The sequence below is a fragment of the Lactuca virosa genome, chromosome 3 (genome assembly GCF_052849685.1).
Source record: "Lactuca virosa cultivar CGN04683 chromosome 3, Lactuca_virosa_CGN04683_v6, whole genome shotgun sequence".
NCBI classification, from domain to species: Eukaryota; Viridiplantae; Streptophyta; class Magnoliopsida; order Asterales; family Asteraceae; genus Lactuca; species Lactuca virosa.
This window is the reverse complement of record NC_136428.1, coordinates 208,887,215-208,909,465: the sequence shown is the minus strand read 5'-3', so window position 1 is coordinate 208,909,465 and position 22,251 is coordinate 208,887,215. Positions and strand designations below refer to the sequence as shown.

Sequence of the window (22,251 nt, the reverse complement as noted above, 5' to 3'; positions counted from 1 at the left end):
GATTAAAGAATCAGATTCCAACCACTTCACTTAAAAGTTACTCCAAAGTCTCTCACTTAAAAAGATTCCCTCTTTCCGATCGCTTCATCGGAACGGAATCGCAGAATCCGGCGCCAGTATGTCCACAGACTTCCAATCCATTCCACTCATCGGTAAATTTCTCATATCATTTTGGCGAAAATTTAAACCCTAGGATCTCTATTTCACTCTAGCCTTTTGTCGTTATACTACTCAATCAATGCAAAACTTGCAATAATCTAAGATTGAAAAAACATCAGGAAGTTCCGTTTTGTATTCACTCGATTTAGAAGTTCATCTTCTTCGTCGTCATATATATTTCTTGAATAAAAAGCGTCGTGTAGTGAAAATTTTAGGTGTTTCTAGAGTTGCGTTATCCAAGCGATTGTTGCAAATCTATGTTGATTTCGAATTCAAGAACCAATTTGCTTCAATCGATGGCTTTAATTGCGATGTTTCTTAAGAATATTTGTTAGGAATTATTAATTGGCTTGATAATTGATATGTTATGTTTGGTTTTCCTTGTATTTGTGAGGCAGATATTAGTCCTCTTGTGGCTAAGTGTGATGATCCAAATGTATCCCAAAATAAAGATGTTGCAGAAGTTGTTAGACTTCTAGATCAAGCTTGTAGAGAAGCTGGATTCTTTTATGTGGTATTTAATGCTAACCTATGTTTTCTTTAAACTTTTGATCATCTAGACACCTGTGATAAAACATGTTGTACTGCGTTTGACCTGCATTAAACAGGAATTGGAATTGATACTCATTGTCTGTCCTGTATTGTATCTGACACCCATTGACAGATCGATTGTGACTGTGACTGTGATTGAGATGTATAACGATATTATACTGTGATTGTGACTGTGACTGATGTTAATAGATATAATTGAACAGAAAGGACATGGTATACCGGACTCTCTTATCAAAGAGGTTAGAGAAATAACACACAAGTATTTTGGTCAACCTTACGAGGAGAAACTCAAGATCAAATTATCCCACAAAACCGGATACAGGTTTCACCAAATTAAATCAACATCTTCACTTAACCAAATTTATTTTAAAAAATAATAATACATCCAAAATCATTCTTAGTTTTTTTTTTTTTTTTTTTTTTCTTAAAAATCATAGGGGATACCAAAGAGTTGGTGAAAATATCACTAAAGGCATACCCGATAGACACGAAGCCATTGATGTAAGCACTAATATTTTTACCTCCCACTCCATTTTTATCCCTCTCTTATAACACGTTTTCTAACAGTGCTATAGTGAACTAAAGAAAGGGATGTATGGAGGTCTTGGTGACCCATTAGTAGGAATCAATAAATGGTATGTAAAGCTTTTATTTCATTAATAGAAAAACCATATATTCAAGATTTTATTTAAATGAACATTTTTTTCTTTTAAATTTTTCAAAAGGCCATCTGATCCTCCGAGGTTTAAGGAAGTGATGGAGGAGTATCTTGCCCTTTGCACAGGTATGTTAACCGTTGTGTTTACAAAGTACGATTATTCGAATGGTTTTATGTAAACAAAAACAAATATTTTGTTATTTATTATTTTTTTTGTTTTTTGGTAGAATTATCGAGAAAAATCATGAGAGGGATTGCTCTTGCACTTGGTGGATCAGTAGATGAATTCGAAGGAAAAATTGCGGGTGATCCATTTTGGGTGTTTCGTATTATTGGTTACCCTGGTTCCTTGTCAACAACTGATGAGGGTTTGCCAAAAAATGATGTTGGATGGTAATTTACCTTTACATTTTTTATTTTTATTTTTTTAAATTAATAATTTGGTGGTTCTCATTTTACATATCTTTTTTCTTTCTATGTTTTCATGATTCGTCTCTTTTCAAAATAAATCCAGTGGAGCTCACACCGATTACGGTACGTTTCTCAAATTCAAACTTTGAAGGGTATTTACGTCTTTTGCACATACAAGAGATTGTGACTTGTGAGCCAGTGTCTATGTCCAATTTCATCAGTCTAGTCCAATGCAAGTCAAACACAATATAAGATTATACTCAGGACTACTTGTTGTGTTCTGTCTTGTCCCGTCCTTACAAAGCAGAAGCTATGATGTGATGTTTCAGGGCTATTGACACTGGTTAATCAGGACGATGACAAAACCGCCCTTCAGGTATCCGTTTGTTACATTCTCAAAATATCATACCATATATATATATATATATATATATATATATATATATATATATATATATATATATATATATATATATATAAAAGCATTTTTAGTATAATGCTTATTTGCAATGAATGGATTTGCGAAGGTGAGAAATGTTTCAGGTGAATGGATATCAGCAGTTCCCATTCCGGGAACATTTGTATGCAATATTGGCGACATGCTTAAGGTCTGTATATAATTACAAAGAAATAACAAAGTGTTTTCATATTATTAAGGCATTATACTTTAAAAAGCATATACCAAATTATTACAATGTACTTTAAAACCATTTACTTTCATACTTTCAACTTCTTTCTTATTTGGGTATCCTCTAAAAGGTCGATTAATTGTAGATTCTGACAAATGGTATATATGAATCAACATTGCATCGAGTGATTAACAATTCCCCAAAATACAGAGTTTGTGTGGCATATTTTTATGAGGTTAGTTAGTCCCTTCATTTTCACACATGTACTTTTTTATTTTTATTTTTTATTCTTGATTGATGTTGTTGTCATTAAGCAGCCAAACTTCAATGCTTCAATAAGGCCATTGGAAATGTGTGTAAAGAAAAGTGGTGGAGAGAAGAAGTTTGAAGCAGCTGTTTATGGAGAGCATTTAGTTAGTAAAGTTCTGACTAATTTTACATATTAATTATTACGCATATTTTGATTCAAATATTATTTTGCTAATTGTATTATGTATATTAGTAGATGTAAGTTGCCTCATCTCGAACTCCAATTATAAAAATGTGACAACTCAGGAATCAGAATGTAATTATTGTCTGTCCATTTTGATTAAGAAAAGAACTCCAATTGTAATTTCAACAGCCTTCCCATCATATGAAGCATTAAAGACAATGATTTGTAGATGCAATCATGTGAATAATCCATAACATAATGAATAAGTTTAGCCATTAATAGAAGGGTTCATTACAATAAAAGGCAAGAAGATATGTTCATCATTTTATCAACCCATGAAAGTGACTTAGTTAATAATTAATCAATAATTGTTTTTTTTTTTTTTTTTTGAAATTTCTTTTTACAAAAAAAATATTATATATTATGAAAAAATAATAAGTGAAGAACCAATACCGATAGAATCAACCCAAGGTAAGATTATAATTCGTATAATAAATAAACAACAATTAAGAAACCGGATATAGACCAAAAATAGCATATTTTCAAATATCTAAATTCAAGTAATTCTAAAAAGCACTTTTAATGATCTAGATACTCCTATAGACTTAGAAATAAGAGTCGATAGAATAATTGATAAAACAAGAAAGTATAATTGCTGAAGGAAAATGAAATCTTAAAGAAGGAAAACTAAATTTTAATATAAATATTCAACTTAGATTAAACTTAAGAGATAAAAATCTAGGTAATAGTATTACAGGAAGATATAAATTACTAAGAAACAATTTTTTTGCTAAAATGAAATCATCGTTTTATAATAACACTAGGTGTAAAACCCGTGTATTACACAGGTTGATTAAAAAAATAAAATATTAAAATGTAAATAATAAGCATTTTTTAAAATAAAATTTTGAAATAAGGAATGAAGAAACATATTAATTGCAATTTAGTATAATATTTATTACATTTGATACTTTACATATATAACTATAAGTATTATGTTGCTTTTTAATTTTAAAAATTAGAAAAACCATAAATTGACATGTGGATATTATTTATTTAAAAATTATCACAAAATGACAAGTATCAAAACTCATTAGAGAATGACATGTGACAAAAAAGTTCTTTATTTATTAGGGAGGATATCAAATAAATTATGCTTTATCAAATATATTCAGATTCATTTTCTTAATTACTAACAATTATTGATTCATTGTTAACTTCTTCTAATGTGGACATTTTCAAGAGCAATTTCTTGAAACTATGCGAGTATGGCTTGATATTTTTAGAGTGTTTTTTGAATAATGGATACAAAGATTATAAAATAAAATCTATTAATCCGAAGAAAGACTTCAACGAATATTTTTAAAGAATAGAACTCTAAATTTTCATTCAAATGTAGGATGATTTTACATGGATCAAATAACCCTTATTTATACACCAAGAAAAGGCTTACATGATTCCCATGATATTAAGGATTAAAGACAATGATTTGTAAATGCAATCATGTGAACAATCAATAACTTAATGAATAAGTTTAGATATTAATAGAAGGGCTCATTACAATAAAAGGCAAGAAGATATGTTCAACATTTTATCAACCCATGAAGATACTATTAAAGTGGCTTAGCTAAAAAAGAAGATTAATACTACCTTATCTCCGCTTAAAAGCTATTTTTTCACTAAATTCATGAGAAGTTATGGAAGGTGTTTACCTGGTTTATAATATATTAGATGCATCTGTTAACTCTGTAGGCATTGAGCTTGCACTCCATGTTCATCTTTAGATACAGTTTCCAAACAGCTTCCCTCATAAACAGGTCTCATAACACCAAGATCTTGAAGTCGATTCACTATATCATATAAAAACTCAAAGCTCAGCTTCGATTGTTTGTTAAAATCCTCCCTTACATGTGGATGAACCCTAAACCACTCCCCCAACATCTTATGAACATGAGATCGAATCATTCTCCAAGGCACAGGATATTTCTCACAAAGCTTCAAATATTCAACCACTAATTCACCTTGATCGACCTTTCTGGATGCAGAAAAGAGATCTGGATTTTCAAGAAGTGATTCTGCTGAAAGGACTCCATCAGCACCAGTGTAATCCAAGCAATTTTGAACATCATCCATGTCACGGATGTTTCCATTTGCAAGGACTGGGATTCCGAGAGCTTTTTTAACTGCTTTAATGGCGTCCCAATTTGCTCTGATTTTTTTCCCGTCTTTTTCTTCTTTAGTGCGACCATGGACTGCGAGAAGAGAGCAGCCTGCATCTTCTAACATTTTTGCGTAGTTTAATGTGTCTTGTAACTCTGGGAAGATTCGGATCTTGCAGGAAACAGGAACAGTGAGGTTTTGAGATAGTTTTTCCACTAAGGATTTCACGAGAGGAAGTTTATCCATTAGGAATGCTCCATAGTTCCCTCGTCTTGCAATACGCTGAGGACACCTTCATCGAAATCAACAAAATAGAATCAATTTTCGTAACTGAAAGTTCAAATCTGAGAACAAAATTGCTGTAAGTTTACCCCAAATTGATGTCGACATAATCACAATAAGCTTCAACTCTTCGTGCTGCTTCTAGCAAAGTGTCTGGATCGTTGGCGCAAAATTGGACAAACAACGGCCGATCTTCCTGAAATTTGGAGAGATTATACGTTTTCTGGAGAGATTTAAGTTGATTTAGATGTAGAAATGTACCTTGCAGGTGGTGAATTCTTGAGAGCGATACTTTTCGTTCTCGGAGAATATACGAGAGTGGAGCATAGGAGTATAAGCAGCTTCAGCTCCGTGGTTTCTACAAAGGATTCGAAAAGGTAGCTCTGAGTTATCCACCATTGGCGCGACAATAAGTTTAGGCTCACCGAGTTTCTTCCAATGCGACCAAGCGCTCTCGATCCGAGCCTCTCGAGTTAAACTACTATCTAAAAATAATGATTCGTGATTGAATGGTGGTGAGGCGGAGGTGTCAGCGGATTGGGAGCAGAGGCGGTTGTCTTCGCTGTCTGGTTCAGCCATGGTGGAGAATTCGGTGGGGGCTGAAGTTAGGGTTTGAGTGAGAGTAGAGAAGGTCATGAGTGCGGTGTTGCTTGGTTTGAAAGATAGGTGGTGGAGCTCGAGTTTGGCGAAGAGATAGAAGTTGACGGCGGAGGATTTGAATCTCATTAGGAGGATGAGGCGACGGGAAGGGGAGAGCCGCCCATTGCCACCGGCAACCGCCAACGAGTTTTGGAGGCAAAAAGGGTGCGGCGGAACCGTTGGGGTCAGTTTAAGTATAACTGTTTAAGTTTAGGGACACAGGCCCAGCCCAATCAAATTTATTTATAAACTACTAGCAAAAAACCCAAAACTGAAATTAAAACAAAATTGGCTGCACGTTTTTTTTAGTTTCTATAAGTTTTTTTTTTTTTTTTTTTTTTTTTTTTTTTGGATTTCGGTTTGGTTCGGATCTGCATAGAAAAACAAATCATTCAGTTCTCAAACTACAAAAACCGATCGCCTTGGTTTTCGTTTTAGTTTCGCCCAGAAAGGAACCAAACTACGTTAGATTTTGGTTTGGTTTGGATTTGCATAGTGCTTTGATTTTAATTAAGTCGGATTTGGTTTGGTTTTGACTAAACTGCACAAATGGTCCCTGTGGTTTGCTCAAAATTGTCACTTTGGTCCAAAAATGGTTGGACTAGCACCAGAGGTCCAAAGTTTTCATTTTGTTGCTTATTTGGTCCAGTATGTTTTGATTTTTTTCAAAATGACGGATTTGCCACTGTTTATATGATTTTTTTTTTCTGATTTTCAGATTTAAAAAAATATAAAATAAAATAAAATAAAAATGTCTCTCTCTCTCTCTCTCTCTCTCTCTCTCTCTCTCTCTCTCTCTCTCTCCCCCCCACTATTTCTCCTTCATTCTTCATTTGTTCTTCAAGGTTCTTAAGAACCCCTCATCGTCGACTCCACCACCGTCGTCGCCCTCAGTCACCACCGCCTTCGGCCACCATCTGTCATGGACCACCATCTCGCCGTCACCATCCATCTGTAAACCCTTTCTCCGATCTCATCGCCATCATCTATATCTATAAACCTTCGTTTTTCCGGCGATCTGAAAAACTCCGTTGTAACTCGACGAAGCTCTAGATCTGTAAACTATCGTTCTTCCGGCGAGCCTCGTTTATCTCCATGTTTCTCAGTTTCTTCATTAGCAAACCCTAGCAATTTGGCAACGACGTTCCAGAGAAGACGAAGGGCGGCGACGAGTTAGGGTTTTCAGAAAACCCTAAGCGGCTATTCTTATTTCAGCGCCACTATCATCCACTGAAAACCCTAGCTCCGTCATTTTCATCAGGAAACCCTAGCGCTGGTATGTGTTGAACGGCGCCCTTACCTTCGTGTTTCCAAATCCGACGAGAAAATAGAGAAAGAGGGTGACAAACAGATCAGGTGACAAACATATCCACTTGTTAATTTCTTTTTCTTATTTTTTTTGGCAGATTTGGTGTTGTTGGTGGTTTGGCGATCATTTCGTGTTGATGGCAGTCAATGGTGTTTCAATGGTGGTGTGATGATCTGATGGAGAAAATGATGGGTTGTAGGGTCGGTGGTGGCTAATGGTGAGTAGTGTAGGCTGTGATGGATAAATAAGGGTGATGATAGATGATGAAAGGTTCAGTTGAGGTTGAAGGTTGGTGAAGGTGATGAATGGTGAGGGTGGTAAAACGGTGTTGGGTCCATGTTCGGATTATGAAGGGAGTGAGGATGAGGGGTGGCTGAAGATGGACGGTGGTGGATTCGACGATGAGGGGTTCTTGAGAACCATGAAGAACAAATGAAGAGGGAATAAGAGAGAGAGAGAGAGAGAGATTTATTTTTTATTATTTTAAGAGAGAGGGAGAGATATTTATTTTTATTTTTTATTTTTTTAAATTTGAAAATCAGAAAAACAAATAAGAAAAAAGAGAAATTTATATAAATACGGGCAAATCCGTCATTTTGAAAAAAAATCAAAACAGATTGGACCAAACAAGCAACAAAATGTAAACTTTGGACCTCTGGTGCTAGTCCAAACCTTTTTGGACCAAAGTGACAATTTTGAGCAAACCACATGGACCATTTGTGCAGTTTAGTCTTTGGTTTTTGACTAAAACCAAAATCAAATCAAAAAACTGGTTGTTGACTTTGAAATGACCACACTCTTGATTTTAGTTTTTCTATTTTTTTTCTTTTTTTTTTGGGTTTTTTCGGTGATTTTTTGGGTTTCTTTATTCGTCAAAATTTTACAAAAAATAAGTATTTAAAAAGTTAATACAGGCCACAATAATACAGATACTCATTATTTTAAAGTTGTCACAAAATCACCTCTATTTTTTTCTTTGCTCAACTTTTATGATTTATATACGTGTTTCTTTTTTAAAGTTGTCAAAAATATGTTTTCTTTCGTAACACTTGTAACGCCCGTAGATCCGGGCTAGTCAATTTAGAGGCTATAAGCATCAAAAATGACTTTTTGATAGATGATTATTTAGAATGAATAATCTTAACTAAGTTGTAGTGGTCGTGACAAGGGTTCCGGATATATGAAGAATGCCGAAATCCGAGTTATAACGAAGAAATTATGACCTGTCGAAGTTTCGCGACAGAACCGGCAAGACACAGCGCGACGTAAATAGTGAATTTACGATAGAGCGATATTTGGCTTTAGCGATCTAAACGAAAGTCGTAGAATACGTTAAACCGAGAGCGTGCATAAAAAGAACGGCTAAATCTGACTTCGTATGAGGAAGTTATGATTTTTCGAAGTTTCGACTTAGCGGTATGCAGCCCAAAGTTCGAATATGAAATCGAGTGGTTTCTAGCCGAAACAATCTAAACGATGATCGAATATCTCGTCGATAGTAGTCCAACGGTAAAAACACAGACGAAAACGGACGTCAGATGAAGGAGTTGTGAATTCCTAACCGAGTTTTCCTGTCCCGGCCTACAAAAAAATAATATAATAAAAGTTAAAGTCAAAATTAGCCGACAGAGTCTAAACGAGAGTTGTAGAGCATAATATCACCTAAGCGTGCATATAAAGAACGTCAAAAACGGAGCTCGTATGCGAAAGATATGGATTTCTGAAGTTCGGGGCACGAACCCCGATATTGTGTCAGAGTTCACGACGTGAACACAGTGTTCACGACGTGAACTCAGTAATAACGTCTTCTGGAGCCTGACAGACGCAAGTTGCGATGACGCACCTGATGACTACTGAACTCACGACGTGAATCCAGAAAAATGGCCCTATAAATAGAAACTGAAGGGCAGCCGGCCATAGTTGCTAATTCCTTCACTCTCTCACTCCCGATACCCTCTCTAGCTGTCTTGAAGTACCCCCGAAGCCCCGATATCATCCCGACACTCGAGGCAAGTCCCAAAGCCCCGAAGATCCCGAGGAGAAAAGAGTTTCAAGCCGAAGCTCTGCCCGCGAGAAACTCGGTTTGTGAAGATATCCCGGTTTCGTAGAAGAACTTCTACTTGAAGAGCCGTAGTGTTGTCCGACAATCGTCTTAACATGTGAGTGCATAGTCCTTTCATGAACATGATTTTAATACAAGTATTGTTTGAATGTATTAAATATATGTTTTGTGTGAGTTATTTGATGATGTCTGAATTAAGTGTTAAAGAACATACCTGATTATTTATGATAACTTAGGTTAAAGAGTAAACCTAAGATTGGTTATAATGGTTATGGGGTAGTATCTCTTTATGAGTACGAGTGAGATATATACGGAGAATAGAACTTTAAAATATGTCATTGATCCGGAAGCATTAAATAGACATAGTTATTCGTCCCTAGTCCGAGAGTATGGATTGGACTTAGTTAATTGTCATTAATCCGGGAGTATGGATTAAGACCTAGTCAGTTGTCATTAATCAGGGAGTATGGATTAAGACATAGTCAGTTGTCCTTAGCCCGGGAGTATGGACATGACATATAATCTGTCATTAATCCGGAAATATGGATTAAGACATAGTCAATTGTCCTTAGTCCGGGAGTTTGGACAGGACATATAATCTGTCATTAATCTGGGAGTATGGATTAAGACATAGTCAGTTGTCCTTAGTCCGGGAGTATGGATAGGACATATAATCTGTCATTAATCCGGGAGTATGGATTAAGACATAGTCAGTTGTCCTTAGTCCGGGAGTATGGACAGGACATAATTATTCGTTTTTAGATCCGGGAGTATGGATCAGGTCGAGAGGTTAGTTTTAGATCCGGGAGTATGGATCAGGTCGAGAGGTTAGTTTTTAGTCTCGTTGAGAGGATTGACGGGGTGGGGTAAGAGTTGGTTATATATATATATATATATATATATATATATATATATATATATATATATATATATATATATATATATAGAGAGAGAGAGAGAGAGAGAATTTTATATTGTGTGAATTCTAAATTATATATATGTTATAACATTGTGGGATTGAAATCCCTATGTACTCACCAGGTTTTTCAAACCTGACCCACTCAATATTTTTGTATCACAGGTATCGATACAAAGACACATTACACTGAGAGATTAAAGAGATGTATATCATTAGTGTAGATGAATGTAAGTTCGGTTTATGCTTATGTGTCTGTATTGACCAGGACATCCCAAATGTTTTAAAACGAATAAAATACATCTCTTCGAAGATGCTTGGATAAAGTGTTTATCATGTTTTCTGGGAACAAATTCCGCAACAGTTTTCTTTAAAAGATTACTCTTATTTTAAAACAAAGCATAAACAAATCGGTCTTTTCTGACCGTGAAATTTGGGGATGTCACAGTTGGTATCAGAGCATTAGTTTAAGCGAACTAGGAATTTGTAGGATTTCTAGACTTAATGTAACACCCAAAAATTCAAGCCAATTTAAACTTTTTTTAAAAACATTACAAATCCATTAATTATTACAAAACTTGTTTTCAAAATGTATCATATCAGAGTATCCCAGAAACAAAGTCATAACAAGTGAGGAGCTGTACGATCACGCATTTGCCTTGCCACGATCCCCTGATGTACCTGAAACAATAAACTGAAACTGTAAGCCCGCAAGCTTAGTGAGATACCCCCAAAATACCGATACACATACAGTCCACATAACCATGTCAGCAACATCAGAACATAACAAACTGAACAACATATAATGGGTCCACAGCTTTACAGACTGGATTACCCCTGGTCCCACAGTGTGAGTCTGGATTGCCTGTCGGGCCCACAGCTCACAATTGGACTGCCATCGAGCCCACAATACGAGTCTCCCTTAGCCCGTATCTGGAATGCTCTCGGGTTTGTTGGTTACCGCACGGAGCAGTATCACCTCAACCCATCCCACATAACATATCAACATATAACATAACTACTAAGCATGCAGATATTCATATAACAACACAGGTAGTCCTACAAGCATGCAACACTAACTGATACTCAACATAACCACTGCTAGGATACCTATCCAATGGGCCGGCCTTGGTGTCTTAGACCCCTTAGTATAGTGAGGATAACTCACCTCCCAGTGTACGACCCCGTCGCAAGTCTCCACCAGTCCTTGGCCCCGGACCTTAGCAGGTTCAGAGCACACCTGACCTTCTGTTCAGTAGGACACGAGCATGTAAAGAAGCACCCCTCTACGTCAGACATCCACATCATGGCTTTGATGGGATCCTGAGTCCCATCAAAAGTAGGGGGCTTCGTGTTGTCGAAGTCCCGATACTGAAAAGCTCGACCGACTCCCAACCCTGTCGCTGATACAGCTGCTGCGGCAGCCGCCTCAGTGAGGGATGCGTACCGATCATCGAAATACTCCACCATAGCGGTCTTAATAGACCCGAACATCTCTGGCAACTCGGCCCTGAACAAAGTAGCAACATCATCATGCAGGATCCCCCGGATCCTGTCATCCAACTCGTCTGCCCTCATCTGACCGATGGTCTCGGGCGCTGTCGGCGCCCCCTGTCCGCCCTCTCCCGCTCCCGATCCTGATCCCAAATCGGATCCAGTCACCAAGCGCCTGGTCATCACCATTCTGAAACATAACACAAGGTATCAGATAATCCATACGGAGGACTGGGAACCAACTCCCAACTAAGCCCTAGGAGTTGTGACTTCCTTGCTACGCGTATGGGTCCTGTGATTTCAGTAGTACGGGCCCATACTACCTTCCACACCTACCCATATTTGTCCCAAGTATCATCACAACGCCCCAACAATATACATAATCATATCGAGCACTCAAACCTCACTCCTAGAGGAAGGCTAAATATCTCATAGTCGGCGGACTCATCCCAAACAACCTACCTATCCATGAAACTTCCACCAACCCTGCAGTGCTAGTTTATGCTAGCCATACATAACGCTAGACCCTATAGACTTTCAAATATCCAATCCTACCCTAAGCTCCCAATCAAACAAGAATAGAACATAAGGCCAAATCAAACATTCTCAGGCTATAAGATCTTAATTATGTATAACCGTGATGCATACACTAAGCAACTACAGTAATGATGTCAATCTCATATAAAGGAAACCCTAGGCTAGTAGGCATCATGAAATCAGGAAATTCTATCATGCAGTTTCTGAAGATCCTTAGCCTAGTACTAGCATGCTGTTCTAACATATCACAATATCAATAATTGTATGGTATTTTGGGGTCTACTTACTGGCTCCGGCTGATCGTACACCCTGCATCCTCCTTTACTTATTTTGAAAACCATTTTAGAAATTATTTTGAAAATCCTTCCTTGATTTGAGACTGGATTCACACGAGTGTTCCTCTAATTCACTCAAACCAAGACTCTGATACCAACTTGTAACACCCAAAAATTCAAGCCAATTTAAACTTTTTTTTTTAAAAACAGTACAAATCCATTAATTATTACAAAACTTGTTTTCAAATGTATCATATCAGAGTATCCCAGAAACAAAGTCATAACAAGTGAGGAGCTGTATGATCATGTCTTTGCCTTGCCACTGTAACACCTAAAAATTTCAAGCAAATTTAAACTTTTAAAAACACATCAAATTCGTCAAACATTACATCTTTGTTTTCAAAATATTATTTATCAGAGTATATCCCAGAAACATAAACATAAAGTGAGGAGCTGTACGATCATGCCTTCGCCTTGCCGTGATCCCCTGATGTACCTGAAACAATAAACTGAAACTGTAAGCCCGAGAGCTTAGTGAGTTCCCCCAAAATACCGATACACATACAATCCACATAAACATATCATAACCTACTGAACAACATATAATGGGTCCCCAGCTTTACAACTGGATTACCCCGAGCCCACAGTACGAGTCTCCCTTTAGCCCGTAATCATAACCAACTGAACAACATATAATGGGTCCCCAGCTTTACAACTGGATTACCCCGAGCCCACAGTACGAGTCTCCCTTTAGCCCGTAACTGGAATGCTCCTAAGGTCTGTTGGCTACCGCACGGAGCAGTACAACCTCAACCCATCCCACATAACATATAACATACAACATAACCACTGAGCATGCAATAATCATATAACATCACAGGTAGTCCTACAGGTCTACCTAACTGGCATAACCACTAGCATGCAACACTAACTCATACTCAACATCTAACACTGCTAGGATAACATATCCAATGGGCCGACCTTGGTGCCTTAGACCCCTTAGTATAGTGAGGATAACTCACCTCGCAACTGTCGTTTGAAACTAGAAAGCTCAACTCCCGGATCACCAACACGAACTCCACCACCTATAGTTACCATAAAACCCTTTCTCATAAATCTCCAAATTACCAGAATACCCTCAGAAGTCAACTGGTCAACCCTTGGTCTAAGTCAAGGTCCATAGTCAAAGTCAACAGTCCATGTTGACTCGACTCGTCGGGTGCAGTTCACTGACTCGTCGAGTCCTTCCTGAAGTCGAGAAGTCGTGAAATCCTTGATTGCCTCGTCGAGTTCCCTTTTAACTCGCCGAGTTCATACGTGTCCAAGAATTGGGAGAAACCCTAGCCGACTCGCCGAGTCTTCGAACGACTCGCCGAGTTCAAGGCAATCTTCAACGGACTCGCCGAGTTGTTCATCCAACTCGTCGAGTTCATGGCCATCTTCAACGGACTCGCCGAGTTGTTCATCCAACTCGCCAAGTCCTTGCAGACCTTTATCCATGCAGACGCTTTTTAAGCCATGGCAAGGTTCCAGATTACAGATCCAAGCTTCTAAGGCATGTTTATCACGTAAAGTTGCAAACTTTACGCACATGCAAGGCTCTAAAGGCCCTAAATGACCAATCTAAGCTTCTAATGGAGCTTTACACCTTGGGAGAGTCTCGTCCTTGCACAAGCTGGAAACTTTATGGACTCAGAAGCCCAAGGGAGCTCAGTTCTGAAGTTACAACTTCAGATCTTAGCTTGCACACACGAATAGCTTCCAATCATACCATGAAAACCCTAGAATTTGTCCAAAAAGGGGATCTAGAATGAAATGAGGTCAGGGTAACGATTTATACCTTCCAGAAGATGCCCAATAAGGTAGATTTCAGATCCCACAAGCTCCTTGCTTCTGAATACTTGCTCTCCAAGCTCCCTTCTCCACAAAATCCTCTTCCAAGCTCAAAAATACACAAATGGAACACACACACTCGATTAGGGTTTGAGAGGGACAAGAAGCAGTAAAGGGGAGGCTGGGGGAGGCCAATGATCCTTTAAATAGGGTGCAAAACCCCAAGATTTAGGGTTTCATCTGCCAGCTCCTACTCGTCGAGTCCCTTCTTGGACTCGCCGAGTAGGTCATTAAAATACGTGGACCAACCCGCTGCTACTCGACGAGTAGGGCAATCAACTCGTCGAGTAGCCCTTGAAATCAAGAAACTCACACATTAAATCAATACCTGAGAATCGGGGCGTTACAATTCTCCCCCACTCGAACTAGACTTCGTCCTCGAAGTCTGCTGCAGCGAATAACTCCGGGTAATGCTCCCGCATTTCAGCCTCCGTCTCCCACGTCTACTCGGACCCCCTCCGATGCTCCCACTGTACCTTCACCAAAGGTATCTCCTTATTCCTCAGAATCTTCATCTTTTTCTCCAGTATGGCCACAGGCCTCTCTACGTAATTCAAGCGTTCATCAACCTGAATATCATCCAGCGGCACCACCTCCTCTTGATCCATAATGCACTTCCGCAGCTGCGAAACGTGGAAAGTGATGTGTATCCGACTAAGCTCCTCCGACAGCTCTAGCCTGTAAGCTACCTTGCCAACCCTGGCAATGATCATGAACGGCCCAATATATCGGGGACCCAATTTTCCCATGTTCCTGAAGCGGATCACACCCTTCCAGGGCGAGACCTTCAGGAGTACCATGTCACCGACCTGAAACTCTAACTCGGAGCGGCGCCGGTCGGCGTAACTCTTCTGCCGACTCTGAGCGGTCTGCAGTCGCTGCCTAATCTGCTGAATCTTCTCGGTAGTCTGCAAGACCACCTCCGTCCGACCCATCACCCTGTGACCAACCTCACCCCAACAAACCGGGGTGCGGCATCTCCGCCCGTACAACAGCTCGAATGGTGGGGCGCCAAGGCTAGAATGATAGCTGTTGTTATAGGCGAACTCCGCAAGCGATAGGTGAGAATCCCAACTCCCACCGAAATCAATGACACACGTCCTCAACATGTCCTTGAGGGTTTGAATAGTCCGCTCGCTCTGGCCGTCTGTCTGCGGGTGGAATGCTGTGCTGAAGTGCAACCGCGTGCCCAGCTCCTCGTGAAACTTTTGCCAGAAGCGGGAGGTAAACCTGACATCCCGATCAGAGACAATGAAAACGGGAACCCCATGGCGAGACACGATCTCGCGAACGTACACTTCGGCCAATTTCTCGACCGATGAGCTCTCCCGTATGGCCAAGAAATGGGCACTCTTGGTCAATCGATCCACGATGACCCATATAGCATCAAACCCCTTCGCCGTCCTCAGCAACTTGGTAATAAAATCCATCGTGATATGTTCCCATTTCCACATGGGAATCTCCAGGGGCTGCAGCTTGCCATGCGGCTTCTGATGCTCGGCCTTGACCATCCTACAGGTCAAGCACCTCTCGACGTACCAAGCGATTTCTCGCTTCATGCACGGCCACCAATAGCTCAAACTCAAATCCCGGTACATCTTGGTGGCCCCCGGGTGAATAGAGAAATGAGACTTATGAGCCTCCTCCATAACCGTCTACCTAACCCCACCCGACATTGGAACCCAAACCCGACCGCATCGGGTCAATAGTCCCCGACTATCCTGCACGAACCGGGTATTCTCGCCCTTGATCCTCTCCAGCTTCCAATTTTCCGGTCGTATGCCCTCAACCTGGGCATCTCTTATCAAACTCACAAGCGGAGAATCCACCGCCATCCTCATACATACCGCTGGGGTGGAAGACCCAGCTGACTTGCGGCTCAAAGCATCCGCAACTACATTCGCTTTACCAGGATGGTAAAGGATCTCGCAATCGTAGTCCTTGACTACATCCAGCCACCTGCGCTGCCTCATGTTCAGGTTTAGCTGATCCATGATATGTCTCAAGCTCTTGTGATCCGTGTAAATGGTACAGTGGACCCCATAGAGGTAATGTCTCCATATCTTGAGGGCGAACACCACCGCCCCCAGCTCCAAGTTATGCGTAGGGTATCTCGTCTCATGCGGCTTCAGCTGCCACGATGCATAAGCTATCACTCGTCCCCTCTGCATGAGGACCGCCCCTAAGCCTGTGATGGATGCATCACAGAACACTACAAAATCCTCAACTCCCTCCGGGAGTGTCAAGACTGGGGCCTCGCACAAACGTTGTCGGAGGGTCTCAAACGCCCTCTGCTGCTCAGGGCCCCACCAGAAATCCACCCCCTTCCTCGTCAGACGAGTGAGGGGTACCGAAATCTTAGAGAAATCATGTATGAATCTCCGGTAGTACCCTGCCAATCCCAAGAAACTCCTGATGTCTGAAGGAGATTTCGGAACCTCCCACTGCATAACCGCCTCGATTTTGGTTGGATCGACCAAAATTCCTTCTTGGTTAACGAGATGTCTGAGGAATTGGACCTCTCGTAGCCAAAACTCACACTTCGAGAACTTGGCGTACAACCGTCCTCGTCTCAGAACTCCCAATAACTCCCGTAGATGCTCCTCATGCTGCTCTCGGGTCTTGGAATACACCAAGATATCATCTATAAACACTATGACCGAGCGATCAAGCATCGGTCTGCAGACCCGATTCATCAGGTCCATGAATACTGCTGGCGCGTTGGTGAGCCCAAACGGCATCACCACGAACTCGTAATGTCCATAACGAGTTCGGAACGCGGTCTTTTCCACGTCCTCCTCTCTAACAGGACCTAATGATACCCAGACCTCAAGTCTATCTTGGAAAACCAAGATGCACCCTGCAACTGATCGAAGAGATCGTCTATCCTCGGGAGTGGGTAACGGTTCTTCACCGTTAACTTATTCAACTCCCGGTAATCAATTCACATCCGGCGCAAACCGTCCTTCTTCCGGACAAAAAGAATCGGCGCTCCCCATGGAGAACTGCTAGGTCGAATGAACTGCTTGCCCAGCAGTTCCTGTAGCTGCGACGACAGCTCCTGCATCTCTGGTGGTGCCAATCGGTACGACGCCTTAGCGATAGGGGCCGCACCTGGCACCAGGTCGATCCTGAACTCGACCTGCCTCTCCGTAGGTATCCCTGGCAACTCCTCCGGAAACACATCTGCAAACTCCCTGACCATCGATACATCGGAAACCGAAATCTGATCCCTGACTCGCGTATCTACCACATACGCTAGATAACCCGCACACCCGTGCTGAATGTACTGCCGAGCCCTGGCAGCTGAACAAAACCCTGATCCCACTCTGGTGCCCTCGCCATATACAATCAGTTCTCCCCCACTTGGGGTTCGAACTACCACTCGCTGGCCCTCGCAATCAATCATAGCACCGAACCGACTGAGCCAATCCATGCCTACAATCACGCACACCTCCCCCATGGGGATCAGAATCAAATCTATCGGAAAGGACACCCCGAAAATCTCCAAGTCACACCCTCGATAAACTGAAGAAGCAGAAACCCCATGTTCGTTGGCGATAGACACTCGCAACAGACACTCTAACTCGCCCACTGGCGCACTGAACTCCCTACTAAATGACTGAGATACGAAGGACCGACTCGCCCCCGAGTCAAATAAGACCAAAGCAGGAAAAGAGTTCACTAAAAACGTACCTAATCACAGGTCCAACAGATAAGCATACAACAGATATAGAAAACGAGATAAAGGATAGAAACATACCAGCAACCACATCTGGTGTTGCCCTGGCCTCCTCTGCGGTCAACTGGAAAGCACGACCCTGAGCCGTCGGAGGCTCTGCCCTGATTGGTCTCCCATCCGTGATCCTCAAGGTAGTCAGCGCTGGAGCATGCGCCGGCTTGGCGGCTAGCAACAGACAGTTGGCCTTAATGTGGCCAACCTGATCGCAGTGATAACATAACCTCATACCCTGAATCGGGACTGCCTGGCGACAGTCCTTCGTGTAATGTCCCGTCTTATCACACCTGTGGCATCCACTATCAGCTCGACACACACCAGAATGACCCTTACCGTACTTCCTTTTGGATTAATGTCTAAGTCCATAACTATAATTGGTAAGACTTGAACCGACCCGGCATGGTCCATTTGGGTTGCATGGCATCATGCATTTGGATAGACTATAATGAGAGAAATAACACTTAAGGTTGGTTAATATATTATAAGTTCTAATATATTAATAAGATTATTTAATTAGTATTGATCAAGAATTAATCTAGTATTAATTAAGTGATCAAAAGAAGACTAATTAAATATATGGGTTGATTGTGTAAATCATCCATACTTATATAGTGGGCTAATGCTCCATGGATTGTCAAGTTGGGCTAAAACCCATAAGATGCTCCATGGATGCTCCATGGTGTATTTGTACCCATGGATCATGGAAATGAAAGGCCATGACAATTAGGGTTTACATGGTGTAACCCTAACTATATAATGATCTTATTCTTGGAGAAAATTGGCGACTATGTGTGATAGAAAGGGCTAGCCGATTTTATGAAGTGTGATGTTCTCTCAAGTTATTCCAAGTGTATTTGGTGTTGTGTGAACCATTTGAGGTGTCACACTTGGGGCACTAGGCACTCAAGCTTCATGAAGTCATTCTACATCAAAGAGGTATGTAATTCTAACTTGATATATTCATATGAATCTATGTTATTATGCTAGTTAGGATGAATACCTTGGAATGTTCATATTTGCATGTATAATATGTTGAGTGTGAAGCCATTGGGTTAGTCAAAAGAAGTGGCAGGAAACAAGGACTCTCATGTGAACATGGAAAAATTGTTACGGCTGCAGAATTTCAACAATGGTGGCCTTATCAATTTCACATGTATGTGAATGGAAGAAAAGGCTTACGACTCAAAATATTATAAATAGGCTTCTTCCTTTCATTTGTAAAACTTGTATCTAGTGTAACAAAGAAAGAGTGCAGATTAGCACCAAGAAATGTAAATTCCTAGTTACCGGTGGACGTAGGTCAGAGAAGGACCGAACCACGTTAAATCCCTCATGTTCATCCTTGTGTTCTTGTTTTTTCGTGAGCTGTGTGTGTTTAGAGTCGTGTGTTAAGTGTCTCGATCCTAACAAGTGGTATCAGAGCCTTGGTTTAGCTCCAGAGGGTGATTTTCAGTTTTGGTCGAAATTTTTTTTCGTCAAAAACAATTTTGGTGTATACCGTTTGAAAGGTCTCGTTCCGAAGATTCCGAAAATATTTTTTCCTGAATTTTTTGACCACCGGAAGACGTCCAAATCGCCGGTCAAAGGTTTGACAGAATAGTGACCGGAAAAACCAGTTTCGCCGGAGAAGACGACACTGTAGTACCTGAAATCGCCGAAGAAGACGACACTGTAGCACCGAAGTTCCGCCGGAGAAGACGACACTGTAGCACGACGTCAGCAAACAATGTAGCACGACGTCAGTGGTGACGTCAGCAGACACTGTAGCACGCCGTCAGCGGCGACGCCAGCAGGCACTGTAGCAACACTGTAGCATATTTGAAAAATTACAGTTTAGCCCCTGAACTTTCAGAAAATTGCAGTTTAGCCCCTGAATTTTCAGAAAATTGCAGTTTAGCCCCTAATCTTTCAGAAAATGGCAGAAAGCAGTAAGCTTCAGATTGAGAAGTTTGATGGGAAAGATTTTGGTTGGTGGAAGATGCAAATTGAAGATTTGCTCGTGCAAAAAGACTTGGACGCAGTTTTAGATGAAAAACCGGAGGCGATGACCCAGGCAAACTGGGAGACTTTGGATAAGAAGGCCAAGGCATTTATTAGACTGACTTTGTCAAAGGATGTTGCCTTCAACATTTTGAAGGAGACCTCAGCAAAGCGAATCATGGAGGCATTGTCTAATATGTACGAGAAGCCGTCGGCAGCAAATAAAGTCTTCCTGATTCGGGAACTAGTCAACACGAGGATGAGGGAAGGAAGTTCAGTTACAGTACACATCAACAATTTGAACTCGATTTTATCCAGACTTGGGTCAGTGGGAATAAAATTTGAGGACGAAGTTCAAGCTTTACTACTGTTATCATCATTACCTGACAGTTGGTCCGGAACAGTTACAGCCGTTACTAGTTCCGCAGGATCGAAAGAGCTCACTTTTGAGGGAATTCGGGATTTAATTCTAGGCGAAGACGTCAGACGAAGAAATTCCGGGGAATCATCAAGTGAACAATTGAATGCGGTCAGAGGTAGAAGAAATAACAGAGGTAGTGGGAGCGGGAACAGGAGAAGGAGTCAGTCGAGGACTCGAAATGATGTGACTTGTTAGAACTGTAAAGAGGTTGGACATTTCAGGAATCAATGTCCAAAAGACAAGAAAGAAGTTAACGTTGCAGTAGACCATTCAGATGATGATGTTTTGATCTGTAGTGTGGAGAGCAATGTGGATTCCTGGGTTATGGATTCGGGTGCTTCATTTCACGCTACCCACAGCCGTGAAGCACTGCGGAATTTGAAAGAAGGGGATTTTGGTAAGGTAAGACTGGCGAACGATGAGGTTCTTGATGTGACGAGCATAGGTGACTTAGATCTGAAGACTCCAGTCGGTCCATGGACTTTGAAGGATGTCCGGGTAATTCCAAGTCTGAAGAAACAGTTGATTTCTGTTGGGCAGTTGGATGAACAGGGACACGAGGTTAAGTTCAGGAATGGGCAGTGGAAGGTTGTCAAAGGAAATCTTGTGATAGCTCGTGGACATAAGAGGGGTTCATTATATATGGTCAGTTTACCGTCTGAGGGAGTAACCGTCCCAGTTCAGAAGAAAAACAAAATCCGGTTCATAGAGTCTCGTGGACAGAAGAAGGTTTGCTTTGCAGATGGCAAACCCAGAGTCACAGGTCAGATTCAAGTTGAACGTGTTTGGAACGGTTCAGAAAAACCAGTCAAGGGCATTCATAGCAGTGGGAGCAAGGGCTGTGCTTCAGCTAGAATACCCAGAACATAGTGGGTTAAGAGAACCAGTATTCCATCTGTAAAAGTCTCTCCAGATTATCTGCTTCACATGGAGAGTGTCGTTTGTTCTCAGGATGTTCCAGGATCGGGCAGTTCATTTCAAGTGGGAGCCGGTGGAGACAGAGAACAGGTCAGTGGCAGACTTAGCCATGACTGATGCGTTGGAGCTAACGAAAGCTTCAACTGGCCTTCAGGTTATTTGAAGAGAAGGCCAGGGTAACTAGGAAGGAGTTAAGATCAAATACAGATGCACAGTTGAAGCACAGGTGAAGATTGTTCCGTGGCTTCAAGTGGGAGATTGTTGAGTGTGAAGCCATTGGGTTAGTCAAAAGAAGTGGCAGGAAACAAGGACTCTCATGTGAACATGGAAAAATTGTTACGGCTGCAGAATTTCAACAATGGTGGCCTTATCAATTTCACATGTATGTGAATGGAAGAAAAGGCTTACGACTCAAAATATTATAAATAGGCTTCTTCCTTTCATTTGTAAAACTTGTATCTAGTGTAACAAAGAAAGAGTGCAGATTAGCACCAAGAAATGTAAATTCCTAGTTACCGGTGGACGTAGGTCAGAGAAGGACCGAACCACGTTAAATCCCTCATGTTCATCCTTGTGTTCTTGTTTTTCGTGAGCTGTGTGTGTGTTTAGAGTCGTGTGTTAAGTGTCTCGATCCTAACATAATAGAGAAAACATAGATCCAAGGTATTTCGGGTTGCATGTACACTTAGGAGTGTTAGAATGCTCATAACCCAATAGTGGTATCAGAGCCTAGGCTTGCTTTCTCTTATACTTGATGCAAATTGAATTTTCGAAGCCAAGAATC

General features: G+C 41.0%; 2 protein-coding genes across 3 annotated transcripts; one reads left to right on the top strand and one right to left on the bottom strand.

Moving 5' to 3' along the window:
• LOC145166945 (2-oxoglutarate (2OG) and Fe(II)-dependent oxygenase superfamily protein) lies at positions 1 to 3,028 on the top strand. Of its 2 annotated transcripts, none has more exons than XR_013740808.1 (12): positions 1 to 152; positions 558 to 673; positions 915 to 1,033; positions 1,149 to 1,212; positions 1,279 to 1,346; positions 1,437 to 1,495; positions 1,597 to 1,762; positions 1,884 to 1,903; positions 2,110 to 2,156; positions 2,324 to 2,388; positions 2,555 to 2,644; positions 2,727 to 2,879. XR_013740808.1 is itself a non-coding variant. In XM_079085999.1 (12 exons), exons 1-12 carry the CDS (start codon positions 119 to 121, stop codon positions 2,853 to 2,855), a joined length of 993 nt encoding a protein of 330 aa, XP_078942125.1. In that variant the 5' UTR covers positions 1 to 118; the 3' UTR covers positions 2,856 to 3,028. The 2 variants fall into 2 exon arrangements, 1 of the variants encoding a protein (XP_078942125.1); XM_079085999.1 differs by having other exon boundaries at positions 2,308 to 2,388; positions 2,727 to 3,028.
• Positions 3,029 to 4,348: 1,320 nt separating this feature from the next.
• On the bottom strand, positions 4,349 to 6,113 carry LOC145166944 (uncharacterized). Its single transcript, XM_079085998.1, has 3 exons — positions 5,546 to 6,113; positions 5,374 to 5,480; positions 4,349 to 5,294 (listed from the first exon to the last, which is right to left on the bottom strand). The coding sequence occupies exons 1-3, from the start codon at positions 6,008 to 6,010 to the stop codon at positions 4,583 to 4,585; spliced, it is 1,284 nt and encodes a 427-aa protein (XP_078942124.1). The 5' UTR covers positions 6,011 to 6,113; the 3' UTR covers positions 4,349 to 4,582.
• Positions 6,114 to 22,251: the final 16,138 nt, after the last annotated feature.